The 14,463-nt window shown below is 35.5% G+C and overlaps 1 protein-coding gene across 2 annotated transcripts in view; it reads right to left on the bottom strand.

Annotated features, from left to right (window-relative positions):
* The window catches only part of RPAP3 (RNA polymerase II associated protein 3), a 16,822-nt gene extending 4,271 nt beyond the window's left edge, over positions 1-12,551 (bottom strand). The window contains exons 1-12 of one of the 2 annotated variants that reach the window (XM_009696999.1): positions 12,395-12,551; positions 11,655-11,795; positions 11,036-11,158; positions 9,715-9,842; positions 8,978-9,099; positions 8,532-8,602; positions 7,309-7,440; positions 5,775-5,902; positions 3,974-4,095; positions 3,481-3,551; positions 3,198-3,314; positions 934-1,145 (exon numbers count right to left, since the gene is read on the bottom strand). In XM_009696999.1, coding sequence (XP_009695301.1) covers positions 934-1,145; positions 3,198-3,314; positions 3,481-3,551; positions 3,974-4,095; positions 5,775-5,902; positions 7,309-7,440; positions 8,532-8,602; positions 8,978-9,099; positions 9,715-9,842; positions 11,036-11,158; positions 11,655-11,795; positions 12,395-12,547 — 1,520 coding nt within the window. In that variant the 5' untranslated portion in view covers positions 12,548-12,551. The remainder of the gene's footprint in view (positions 1-933; positions 1,146-3,197; positions 3,315-3,480; positions 3,552-3,973; positions 4,096-5,774; positions 5,903-7,308; positions 7,441-8,531; positions 8,603-8,977; positions 9,100-9,714; positions 9,843-11,035; positions 11,159-11,654; positions 11,796-12,394) is intronic. The other variant, XM_009697000.1, reaches the window with a different exon arrangement.
* Positions 12,552-14,463: the final 1,912 nt, after the last annotated feature.

Genomic DNA, 14,463 nt, shown 5'->3' with positions numbered 1-14,463 from the left:
ATTTCTAGAAATAATTGCATTTTATGGTACAGATTTCTACCATACACAGCCACAAAAAAGGAAGTATTACATTTTCTGCAATTTCACAATGCAAAACAATAACCATGTCAAATGAACAAACTGTTTTCAATAGTGATTACGGTGGAGCTATTTTTTGTCCTATAATTTGTCAGCTAAGTCCATTCATTTTTTAGAAGTTATAAAATAGCTAAGAAATACACTTTTTTCTTCAACATTTCAAAGTAAATCCATCTGATTGAGCTGGAAAAGGTGCGTGCAGGAGGGTGATCTCTGATAGAAATTCTTCAATCAGAATTCCATAAAAAGTATTTAATATTAACAGAATGAGATGATTCTGATGCAGCAGACCACAAGTGGAGTTCCAACACTTAGCAGGGATATAGTTAGGATAGTGGCTTCTATAGTTCAGCCTATTTCAGCCAGGCACACGTGAGTTTGCCTAGCTAACACAGTGGAACTCGGGAACTCTGAACTTACTAGCTGCCTGCTCAGCACAGGAAAGTGGTGACACTCTTATGTGCTCCTTTTTTCTCACACAACTGGTGTGCAAGAAGTGTTTGAACTCTGCTCAAAACCTACTCTAAAATACCACAACTAAAAATCACAGCTGGGGAAGATGAAGTGCACAAGGAAGAGAGTATGGCATAAGGGAAAATATTATGTATTTCTTTATATTTGAAATCTAAGAACAAGACTAGTTTTCCAGCTGACACTAAAAAGATCATACTTGTCTCAACTACTACATGGTCAGAGGCAGACGTGTAAGAACTGCAATGTCTTTCAATATTTTCTTTTTAATACAAATTCTCCAAAATATGTTTGATACCTCATCACATGTAGAAATCTGAAAATGAAGATTACATTTCAACTACATTTACCTTTTAAAAAGAGGATCAGAATTTTTATACTTACTGTAATGGTGATGTATCACTGACTTCTTCTATTTTCAAGTGCTTCGCTTTGGGAATGTCTGTTGTAGTCAACTGATCATCCTGATCTAGATTCTCTGTTGTTTCAACACTCATTGAATTCCTCCAGTTATTGACTAAAGAAGTAGTGCTGAGTAAATCACTGTTTGGTGTGTCATCATCAATTTCTTCAATGGCTATTCTTCGCAAAGGCTTCTAAACAGAAGACACACCTCATGTCATATGTGTAGCCTCAACATCAGTGTATATACAGGCCCCAGATAAATAGCTGTGTTTAATTCAAAATAATCTCATGATAACCAGTTTCATCTGTATTGGTGCACATGGAATAAATGGCAAAAAAGGAAACTTTCATTACATTCTATGGGAAGCCTTATATGATCATTTTATTGCTTTACACTCATAAACCAATGTATCCTTACTCTAGAGGATCTCAGAATCTGCATTACGTTTTCCCAGTAATCAAAAATTTAAAAAATAAATTAGTTTATTTTTTTTCCCTACTAAGGTTGAATGGACAAGGACTACCATATATTTTGACCAATGACCTGGTCAAGCTTTGTAATTTAGCTAAACAAGTAAGTATCCAGCAACATAGGCCTTGACTCTCAACTTAAAATTCTGAGATGATAAATATCTATAACTCAGTCCTGCTGGTCGACCAAGTTACATATATCACAAGGTAATTAATTCCACCACGAACACGGTGGACATGCTAACTAAAATCCTTCAGCTTGTTCAATTTCTGCACCATCATCATTATTTTTCACCATCACCTAGCACCACCTTTACAGGTCTTACAAGGAAGCACCACTGGAGGGGAGGGAGGTGTGTGGGGGGTGTGAGAAAAAATCCCCCATCACCTTTTACTCTGGAATTTCATTTCCTGAACATGAATATAGTGTATCCTGCTCTAGAAATACAGATGCATATACACATGATTAAACACACTCAACAACTCAGACTTCCAGAAATGGCAGATTTCTCTGTCCAACTTCAACACAATCCTATCATAAGTTCAGAGTAGTTTGCAAACTGCTTTAAATCATGCCAAAAAGCCCCTGTCTTGTTGGTGTACTGACAGACAATACACAGTTTGCTTTGACAATATACCATCTCATCATTGTGTTAAGACAGGGAGGCTGCCTGGAGGTCGTTATGAAGCAAAATTACAGTCTTCTCTGCAATCCTTGGGCAGTACTAAAAGCACAGATACTTCACCTACACTTTTTCTACTGTAAGAGAATAACAAGGTAAAAACAACCAGCCTAGTTATCTCCACTTAATTTATCAGCCAAACTGGAAACTTAATATAATTGTCTATGGTATTTCAGCTACTTCACAACAAATTAATTTAGGCTTCCAGAAATATTGTATCTGGTTATAGAGAGCGTACAATCCTTCCCCCTCCCCCCCAAGAATCAAAATAATCACACATTTTCTATTAAAACTATCCACCTGAATTATACATTCAATAGAGGTAAACAAACACTTTGAAATCAAGAGAACACTACAGTACTCCATACAAAGTGTGAGCATGCTTTGTATTTACACAACTCATTGCTGAATGTTTAAAGATTCAATGTACTAAAAGGGGAAGCCTAATACATAAAGAATGCTGGTACTACTCTCTATATTATGATATTTTGTCATTTGTAACTCATTAATCTGACTATAACCACTGATAATTCATAGTCAAAAATATTGCTTCTTGAAAACCAATACCCAGCTATTCTACAGTTTCTGCGGATGAACGCGCAGGTTCAAGGCTCTTGCAGTAGCCCTAGGTGACACCAGCAGACAACATGTCTTGTTACTACTACAGCTGCTATAGAAACTGGAAAACAGCAGATGTAAAGAAGAGAAGTTTACCCAGAGCTTTCTCAAGTCTCCAATGAAACACAGAGACTCAACTGCCTTGAGAGCAAAGACTTAGACTGCAATGTTAGCCATGGACTCAGGAGAGGGTTGTGGGGTTGCCTCCCCATTTCATATCATAGATGCTTCCCCAGTGTGGTGCTGTAGGCTGAATGCTTGCACCACTGCTACCCTTACACATATATGGAAATGCTGAAGTTATGTTCTTGAAAAATATCAAGAGAGTAAATCTGTAAATTTTGGGCTTTCCACAGGCAAGACATATCTATCAGGAGTTTGTCTACATAAATAAGCAAGAAGTAGATTTTAACTTTAAGCTCTACTTTTCCCATCATTATAGAAAGCAACTCACAAAATAAAACAACTTACTGTGGATTTCAGGTGTAATGGATTATCAATCAGTTTCACTATATTTTTTATTTCTGTTTCTTTTATCAATACTGCAGGATATTCTTGATGAGTTTGCTGTTCTTTCTCAGCTAATTCCTGAAAAAGTGGAAGTTGTCCAAAAGATCAAAAGCTTGAGGAATAATTCATTACAAGGTATGTTAAAAATTATGTAATAAAGAATGAAAACATTCTATTACTATATAGGATTACAAAAAAAAAAAAAAACCAAAACAAACCACACAAAACCCACAAGTATACATACATTTCTTATTTTAGTGAGTTCATTTATTGCCTGTTTATTTCCAGGTTCCAGCTTCAGAACAGCTTCAAAATCTGAGTGAAAAACAACATACAAAACTGTAGACATTTCAAGTTACAAAGTACTGCTGGCAAATTTTTAAACCTTCTATTTTCCTTTCATAGCTCTAAATTAATTAAAGGCAGGTAAGCCATCCTAATGCTTATATCATGACCTGGTTTTTAAACATTTTTTTCAAACTATTTCTTATTACTTATCATAAGCAACAATAGTTGTAATTTCCTACAAAACTGTCTTCCCATCATGTGGATACCAACACAAAAGATTTTATACATATTCAGTGAAACACAACAAAACCCCATCATTCTTACCTTTTGCACTGATAACCTCAATAGTCAGCAAGTAATTTAATTGCTATTACAAGATTAAAAAAAACTTCAAGACGTCCTTGTACTCATCTCTTACCTATCACAGCTAGGCTAATTCAAAGTCATACCTTGCATAGCTTCTTTTAGCTTTCCAAGAGCAACTCTGGCAGCTCCTCTTCTGGCAAAAGCTTTAGAATAGGAGGCATCTAAGAGCAGAGCTTGTGTACAGTCTTCTTCTGCCTCTTCATATCTCAGCAAGACAATAGTACAAAATTAAAGTCAGTTTCAAGAGGCAGTTTCAACTGAAAAGACAGAGTTACGCAAAACAACTAAAATATGAAGACAGATATTAATTACCTATATACATATAAATACACACCACTGAGCTAAAATGTAGAATAGAAGTAAAACATGTAAAATGTGATTTCTCAGCACCTTGAAATTTCAGCCAAATCTTTTGGTATCTCATGACACACTGCCGACTCTCTTTTTATCATCACAGAGAAATTCAATTCCTCTGTGAAAACAAATGCTTAAAGCCTGTCAGAGAAGAATCCACTTTAAACATTAAACAGTCTTAAAATGAAAGTCAGCATTGTAGTTTTGTACTTCTGAAAACCAAAAATATCGTTACAAACAAACAAAATACAAGAAAGGAGAAAAGCAAGTATATGAGAATAAATTTCTCTACATCCGAATTTCTGTGACTTATCTGTAACTATTTCAGAATGAGAAGTCTGTATATCCTTGCATTAAACTCATTTGCTTCATTGTAAGATCAAAATTCCTCATCCCAGCTACATTTAGTTATATTAGATCATGATTCCACTATGTGCACATTAAAGTATTTTCATTTATTCCTCTTCTTCTTCAATCTATCATTAAATTTATGGAAAGAGTTTTGGGGTTTTTTTTGTCGTTCCTATCAGTTTTAGAGGTTTATATGAATACCAATGAGCTTCTGCTGCATTTTATGTTTAGTCCTCTTTGAAATGTACAGATCCACAATACACAGATTTATCATACAGAATCAATTTTATTGCTTGGTCATTCAATTAAAGTATCACTTCCTCTGACTCTTGAGAACATTATTTGTATTATGATGTCATCTATGGCCTCAGTACTAAATTACAAATGCTGTGTCAGAAATACAACCTGTGCCATCTATTTTATAATCTCATAATCTGAGATCAGTGTATTGTCTCTACAGATACCCAGCCACGCCATGTTAGAACAGATGACCAACATAACGCTCAGCTCTCCGCTTCTCATGCTACCAGTTCAAGAGGTTTAAACTGCCATACCATCAAGGAGTCAAAAAAAATTCAGACTTTGAAAATGGTTGTATGGAATATCTCTCATTTGCTAGAAGGTATGCATTTCCTACTGTTACTGGATTATTTAAATAAAGCTTAATTAAAAATAAACTAACTAATAAACTACACATATATGTCTCCATTAATGGAATTAAAGAAAAATATTTTAAAATATGATGATTTCCAGAAAAATCTCCTATCCATTCCCTTTGAAATCATAAATTATAATCCACTTCTTTTTACAATGCAACATTTAGTAGCTGACTGGGTTTTATAGAAAAAAAGACATAAAGCTTTGGGCAGGTCCTTTGAGAAATGTGAATACCTAGAATTTTACACACATAAAACAATGAAAATTAAACTTTAGAAGCTATATGATTTTATACTGATGCTATTTTATTCTCTCAGAATTTCTTTCCTATGAAATGTATTGTAAGATCACACATATTGAGTTGTTCTCTCTTCCTTACTGTTTTCAAGACAATTTATTCTATGTTGTACTCTAGAAAGAATTAGGAGCGACAGTAACTGAACTTGAGTGAAAATCTACTGGATCATTCTTCCATCTAGTTCACAACAAAGAAAGAGAATATGAACATACAATCTTACTTACTTTTCAATCTTTAAATAGGCCATGGCTCTGTTAGCCGGCAGAAGTGCATTGGTGCCATCTGCTGCTATACCACGGCTGTAACACTCTATTGCAGCCTCATACTTCCCTTCTTTGAAATAACCATTACCCTGTAATATTTAGGTTAGAAAAAAACAGCATTGAGAAAGATCCAGTGCAGTGAGCTCTTCTTATCCTTTTTAGTAGACAGGGTCAAAATATCAAGACGACAGATAACAAAGGACACCCACATAAGGGCAGGTATTTATGGCTTATTTCTTCATATCTAAGCATGGAGGCAGACCACAAAAATATCTTAATTTTTTCTAGTACTTCAAGGATGAAAAAAAATAAACTTGCTACAAGCATAGTTTAAGTGCAGATTTACAAGTTTACAACTTGCGATTTAGCTTTACACTCAATGTGCAGGATAAGCCACCTGTACCTCCTGAATTTAAACACAAGCTGAACAAAACTGATCCTTTATAATTCCCCCTTCAAGACAACTTTCTGCACTGCACAAATCCATCTTTATCCTGCAACGTCCACGAAATGATTGTCCTCAAATATTAGTTGGGTCCAAATGTTGCTGTTATTTTCCAACTAATGCTCCATACAACCTTTTTAGTTTGTTTCCAAGAGACTAAAATTATCTTTTGCTTCTCAGTACTAATATAAAGCCATGTATTACCTTCTTTGCTACTACTCTACTGACTGGCAAAAAAGCAAAGGCCACAGTTCAGACTTGACAGGTTCCACGTTGCCAGGAACAGGCACACAGTGAGTCAACTCTGCTGCCAATGAAGTACTGCACTCGGTTGAAGTTTCTTTTCTGCGGCCTCTTCAAACTTTTATTCCTTTTACCTAGTTATTGCATACTTCCATTCTTTTCCTACTAATTACGTCTTACAACCAGTATAGGAAACCGGAATATTGATAAAAAGTCAGAAGTTAAATGAGAAGGAAGGAGAATAGAAAGAAAATTATGTTTTAGTTGACAATGTTATTTCTTAATTGCAACAGTGGGGAGAGGTAGAAATCAATAAACCAACTGTGAGTCAAGATCATGTATCCATAAATACATTTCTATTGTCATTGTTGCCTGCGCTCCCTGAAGTCTTTTTTATAACCAGTTTTCACCGTGTAATTAGAGATTTGAAAACACAAGAAATAGTCCACAACTCTACTTGGACAAGCAGGGGTCAAGATGCATATAATAACGGAGAAATGTGATCTCTGTAAAACACAGTTCAAGTACTACCTATCTTACTACGTATTTGGAATTTATCACACACATTTGGGCTGTAAAAGTCACCTTGTATAATTACTCCTCCAGAAGAGTCCAAACAGAACTCACGGTTCCCCCGGACTCCCTACAGAGCCCAAAATGGGAAACAATTAAGGTTGTATCGAGGACATTGTATTTATGGAGTTCAAGACAGTATCAGGTTTAATTTACACATTTGCATAGCTAATAGCACAACACAACACCTTTCTTTGCTAGTTCTCTCCTGTTCCACCAGAATCTGTGACTTACCAGATCTTTTTCTGTAATAGCCTTCTGCTTGAGCTGCTGGTCTTCAATACACTTCTTCTCTTTGTCCGTTAATTCTGGTCTGACTGCATCTTCAAACTCTTTCTGCTCGGAACTTTCTTTTGATGACAGAGCCTGTAAAGATGCAATTTTTTCCTTAGTAAGCTTCTCTTTGTCCGTTAATTCTGGTCTGACTGCATCTTCAAACTCTTTCTGCTCGGAACTTTCTTTTGATGACAGAGCCTGTAAAGATGCAATTTTTTCCTTAGTAAGCATTTCCCCCACTTACACATTTTCAGAACATAAAGTATGACAAATTCTAAACGTTTAAGATGCAAAAATCCGCCAAGCATTTTAACAGAAGTGGCTGTGTTGTAAGTTGAATGCAAATTGAAGAGATTCTAAACTTTTCTTGAAAACGTATTTCTATGAGGGACTCAGAGTCAGAATATTACTTGGTAAATAAAAAGTATGTAATTTCTGAAGCACAATGTAAAATGATCCATGGAACCTGTCTATATACATTCCAATTCATAAATCATTTGTTTCTTCAATTACAGGAGATTTTGGGTCTTCATTCTGAAAATAAATTTTTCAAGCACTTTCAAAACTACAGCTGAAGAGGTATAAGCATATTCTCACAGCAATGACAGGTGAGCTCGTATTTACTAAGGTCATCATAATCAACATTCTCGCCCTGTCATGAAAGGGATCAGAGGGATTGGACTTGCAGTAGAGCATAATGTTCTGCTAGGCTTAAACCCACTTTCTGGTTTGGCAGACCACAGCAATCAGGGGGACTACAAGCAGGCCAGCAGTTCAGTGTTACAGCCAAGAGAACACACAGGTTCTCTCATATGCAGTGCTACCTTGTACCAAAACATTAAGCATGACTGTAAAAACACATTAACACAGGAGGCAGAAAAAACATGTGAGGGAAGATTGTTTTTGGGTTTGTTTGTTTAAAAAAAAAAAAACAAACACACAAACACACAGGTGTTGGTGCACACATCCAGCCTTAGTCTGCCAATCCACTATTACACTGATGTTTGCATACATGCGAGTTAATCCAGAAGAAACTCAATTACAGACCTCAGTGAACTTCAAATACCAGAAAGAGCACATGAAATTTTGTTGAATTCAGTTCTTGTTATAAATGTAAGTTGATACAGATATAAGCTGAACAGGGTGTATTAATTTATGTTAGGGCCTATTAATCTTATTACCTGATCGATTTTCTTCAGTTCGTTTTTTGCTTCAAAGTTGTTTGCATCCAGCTCTAAAACTTTTTCATAATCTATCAGAAGACCAGAAAACAATGTTTCAGGCAGGAACTACAGGCTAATAGCCAGAGTATAAAATAAGAGCATTCTTTTGAGATAACTCTTTTCTATAGTTACCTAAGCAACCTGAAATATTCCAAGGAATATGTTACTCTGAGACATTTAAAGCTGAATTATTCTAGAACTACTAATTCCTACAGCAATCATTTGGACTTGCTGCTTGAATTTTATCTTGCCAAAAGAATATGCAATATGATATTTCATTTCTTTGTTTACAGGAAATGAAAATTAAATTCCTACACCAAATAAGCAACTTACACAAGCTTTAATCAAGCAGTTAGACCAACAGTTTGTACGCATTTTAAGGAAAGAATTTTAAAATGACCCACCTTCTTTCGCACCTTGAAGATTCTTCAAAGCAAAGCGAGCAGCCCCTCTTCTGGCATAAGCCTTTGTGTAATTTTTATCTAAAGCAAGTGCTAAATTGCAGTCAGATTCTGCAACAGAAAACCTATCAACAGTATGAATGAGTTAGTTTGGAAATATCTTGGTAGCAAAATCCAAAACTTCAGCAATTTAGCTGACTCTGAAGCTTTACAGCTTCTCTCTAATGTGGAAAACTCACATGCTTCAGAAGGGGCATAAAACACGCACTTAAACATCTCTCTATTCAGAGTACAACAAAACAGGAAAGGAAAACAGAGGTCAACAATCTCTACTGCAACAGAAAGAATAATCAATTCCCCTCTACTCTTTCTTACCGGAAAACAAATGAAAGTCTTAGAAATAGAGCTCACTGAATCTGAAGGGCAAATTAGATAGTGAACTTTCTCCTTTCTCTTTTTTTCTTTTTTTTTTTTTTTTTTTTTTTTTAAAGTCTTACGCTGTAACAGAGAAGATGGTGAGCTTCTAGCATGAAAGCAGAGGCAAAAAAGATGCGAGACACTACCAGATTCCTCATCCTGGCAGTTCCTATTTTACATTGAAACTGCAAAGCAGATTGAAACAATAGCCTTACATACACTGTAACACAGCATGATAAATAATATCATCAAGACTTAAAATCAGACAAAAAAAAAAGATTTCAAAGAAGAAAATATTATGAATTTAACAATACAAGTCTTACTTTTTCATTCTATAAAAAGCCGATGCTCTGTTTGTGGGCAACACTGGATTGTACGGATCAGAATGCATCCCTCTAGTGTAGCATTTTATAGCTTCATCAAAGTTGCCTTGTTTAAAGTAGTTATTGCCCTGTGAATAGAAAAAAGTCTTTTCAGCACATTACTGTACACTAACAGACACATTGCTAATTTTTCGTGAAAATATTGAACGCTTGTATTTTAGAATGTCCAAACATTTTTGTTTATCATTTCTACAAAATACCACTTTACTGTGAAACACTTCTTTTAACTAAAATATTCTAAGTATCCCATATTAAATATTTCTCATGATTTATGCAATAACATGGTTTCATTATATACTGATTTTCACTATCTGCAGGTCATTTCCAGAAACCTGTAACAAGCACATACATATCTGTTTAAACTGCCATAGAGAATTACTGAAGTTTTTTTGAGTTTTTAGTAACTAGATTTGGCATCTTTGCCTTCCAAGGTAAATATTCTTGTTTCTGCCTCCTTTGGGACACAATTTTTCTCTCTTGTGCCCTCAACTGCTTCACTGCGGCCAAGATGATAACAGTCAAAGACATCTCAATTTCTCAGCACAGACTGCTTATTTTACGTCAAGGAATCTCCACAGCAGCAGGGAAAGAACACAGATGTCGCCCATGCAGACAATAAAAACAAAAATCTAAGAAACTCTACTGAAGAAAAGTATGGACTGACAGATGGTGTTAGGTGATTGCTTGTAAACAAAGAAGTTTCTCAGAACCACAGAAGTTGCTATACTATCTATCTCACATGGCAATGAAGCATGAGATAGGTCTTGCTGTATTCTACTTGCAAAATAAGGTAAAACTGAACTGGTACAAACTTGTTGTTACCAAGGCAAGGAAGACATACAAGTTTACCCATCATTCCCAGATGTACTAGCCTCACAAACAGACTGATCTTAAATTCTTGGGATTTAGCTTGGGACATTCAGACCTTGTGGCCAGGTAAACACCAGTTTGATCTATATGGCAATTCCATACAGCAATCCAACTTCTCAAAGCAAAACACCACCAACACATTAAATCATCATAAGCGTACATTAAGCAGAGTCCATCAGGCGTGGCTGCATTTGGTCATCAGAAGAAACAGAAATGTAGTGAGAATTTTCTATTTTGGAATAATGGGCAGGAAAACAGACATAAAAAACTCCAAACAGGTAATTCTGCCACCAGAAGTGTAGTCTCAGTGGACAATCTTTAAAAGAAACTACAAATGCTCCTATGTCTAAATTGCTACTTTGCAAATAACAAACATTTATAACACTATAACCTTTTCCTTCTCTGCAAGAGCCTTTTCTGCATCTATACGAATTCCATCTTCTTCAGAGTCCGATTCTGGAGATACAGAATCATGAGTACTATCTTCTTTATCAAGTTCTTCAAGTATTTTATCCTGAAATCAGATAAAATAAACTATTACCTTCATTATAATTTGACAATGCAAAATAATACAAGTAAGACTTTAGGAAAATTAGTAGTGCGTTTTTAAAAATCTCTACTGCTTAAGTCCTCTTTAATAAGGAGTATTCCACACTTCAAAAGTGAGAGATCTATCCTCTAATACTGCCAGTTGTGTTCAGTTTTATATTCTATTAGAAATATGACCTTTTAATAAATCTTTCATTAAACCATTGGTTGTGGTTTTTTTCCTTAAAGTCAAATTCAATTTGCTGGATGAGAGCACAGTCAATAGAAAACTTGAATGCTTCTCCATATTCCAAGTTTTAAACATACAACCTTTTGGGGAGAAAGCTACTTTCTGTGTTCATACAGTACTCAGCAGAGTAAAAACTGACTTATGGGCTGAACTCTCAGCACTGTAACAAAACCTTATTTAAAACAGAATCAACTGGGGACAGGACTGTTAACAAGCAAACATTCTGACCCACCACATCAAGTTTTCCCCATGCTTCATAATCGTAGGACTTGATCTTGTTTTTCTTGTTTTCCGCAGTGGTTATCTTTGAAGGGACTTTACTTTTGCTTTTCTTCTTCTTCTTAAAAGCCTTGTTTCGAATTGGTGGCAAATTCTAAATTGAAATAAGTAATTTATTATAGAACAGATGTGTGAAAGTCACTTGTATTGAAGAAACTATAGTACCTATATCTAGATATAGTAGCTATCTACTGGCCAGTTTTATTTTAGAAATCCATCCAGCAAGCTCTTCTCAGGAACTCTACAAAACCACTAAGGACAGGAAGTATAAATCTTTCAATACATAATAATAGCAAATATTACAAGTATGATACAAACTTCAGTTTTAGAAGACAACTCTCTGCAGAGTATCACTGAAGAATAACGTCAATACATTAAAAGTCAGCAGTAAATCAGTAATATTGACGCTGCAAACAGAAGTGTTCTCCTAGATCTACCTGGAACTGACTAAAAATTTACTGGCCCCATCACCTCCACAGGCTACCACCCCACAGCTCTGTTGGTGCAACAGTCTGCAGAGGAATCTCTGGTCTACTTCAGATGGGGAACAAGTTAGCTGGGTTAGCTCGTACATTTTATTCTAATATTTTAAGTCAACACACGTAATTTTGTTGAAGTAAAAAGTAATTATTATAAACACTACCATATTATGAATAGTTGAGTCAATATTGACACTGGACTTGTGATTTTTACCTCTTCTGGGACACCACTCTGTTTCCTTAGTTCAGAATCCACTTCTTTAATATCTTTTTCCCAGCTCTCCAGTTCTCTCATAAAATCCTGCAGTTCTTCAGCATTTTGCTTCATTTGCAGCTGTAGTTCTAGTGTTTTATTTGGTGTGCTCATTGTAATCTGCCAAATTTCAAGGAAAAAACTTTCTAAAGAGAACTTGAAAGTACATACCGAAGGAAGCTAGCTACTTCAAAATTAAGAAGTCTGACTTACATGCAAGACAGGCTTCCCAATAGCATAGTAGGAATGTTAAATACTAAGAGACTAAGAAACAACACAATTTAAATGTCTTTGAAAAAATGAAGGGAAGTCATGTTATTCAGATAAACCAAAGTATATTATCACAACTAACAAGTCATGCTTTCCTAAGTGTAAGGCAAAGTGCCCAACAAGTCAATGAAAATCCTGAAAGTGATAACAAAGCGATCTTAGTTTACAGTAATCTCTGCAGTGTTTCCCCAACGACAGAATGTAGAAAACTTTACCATGTTAGCATTTAAGTTTTAACTAAAAAAACCACTTAAGATACACATGCTGCCTTGTATCTGAACAGAAACAAGACATCTGACAAACCAACCCCCAAAAGCACTTTTGGTCACTACAAGTAAGTAAGCTTAAACATGCACACATTTTTAGCACAGAAACAAGTAAACACATGAGGTGTTTTATTATGAAATTTAGTGAATTATAAGTCTAGAACAGTGTTTGAATGTGCTCTTTTTACATATCTGTAGCCCTGCAAGTCCCTAAAATACTGTTTAATAATTAGTAATACTTAATAAGTCTTCATAAGTTTTGTTGTCTTAATTTTAACGTCTTAAGTAAAAGACATTTTATTATCACAGAAATATCAAGTCATGAGTAAAAAGTAACCTTTAAAAAGTTCTTGGTCACAATTCAGAAAAAAAACTCCACACTTGTACAGTTCATGGCACAAAAAGCTGAAAGGATGAAGCAAATGTTATTTTGAAAACAATCATGATTAAGTAATTCATATTGAACTAAATACAAACTTGGACGAAGAAAGCTATGAATGGCTTATAACTATAACCTCTTGACTGAACACTTCAGGATCAGCTACAATCCTCATATAAGGATAACTGAGCTATTTACAGAGATAGTACACATAAAATTTTTAAGGGAGAAAAAGGACTAGATTTTTTTATTTATTTAACACCTGGTAAGACAGTAACTTAACAGCACAGAAATATAAAAATTCATGTGCTGTCCATAATTATGGACAAGAGTCTCATAAAACCTGGCAAAACACACTGCATGATTACTAGTGAACTAATGCTACCAAAGCAGAAACGTTTTTCCATCCTCAGGAGTAAGCAGCTGAGTAGATGCCCTGCTACAGCAGTTGTGCTCCTGCCTACTTTATACATAGGTGGTAACTACCCTTTGCAACATATTTTTCCTAAAAATCTTCTAAATATTTTGTCTGTTTGAAACAAAGTGGAAAGAAACTTTAAGCCAAAAATGCGTATTTTTCATCATATTTCCAATTTAGGTGTTTATTATACTTTTTCCACCTATAACTGTTGCTCCATACTGAACTGTCTCTGCAATATTCAGCCAGTCAATCCCATGAAACCTGGGCATGGACACACCAAATATTCCATACAGCTTCGTACACCTTGGCCAACGGTGGCTAAAACAAGATACTTCAAAAGACGCAAGAACCTACACTGCGGTCTGTTGAACTTTTCTTTTCGCTGTTGCCGACTAAAATAATATTCTTACACATATGGAAATCTAACATTAAATCTAGCCGTTTGTTTTCTGGCACTCTAAAGCATGCTTCTCCTCCTAAAGCAAGCTTGCTCCTGTTATCCACTAGCCTAACACTGCGTGCTGCACACAGCTTAGCAACGACCTTAACGCATGTGTTGACAGCAGACCCCTTTGCAGTACAGCTCTTACACCCTTCAAAGCACTTTTATTTGAGTCTCAACGCCAGGGCCTTCCTTCGCCTTACCCAACACCCGAGGCCCACCTTGTTCCAGCGACTCCGCGGGGGACCAGCC

Source organism: Cariama cristata, unplaced genomic scaffold (genome assembly GCF_000690535.1).
Source record: "Cariama cristata isolate BGI_N322 unplaced genomic scaffold, ASM69053v1 scaffold20663, whole genome shotgun sequence".
Taxonomy (NCBI): domain Eukaryota; kingdom Metazoa; phylum Chordata; class Aves; order Cariamiformes; family Cariamidae; genus Cariama; species Cariama cristata.
This window is presented reverse-complemented; position numbering and strand designations above follow the sequence as displayed.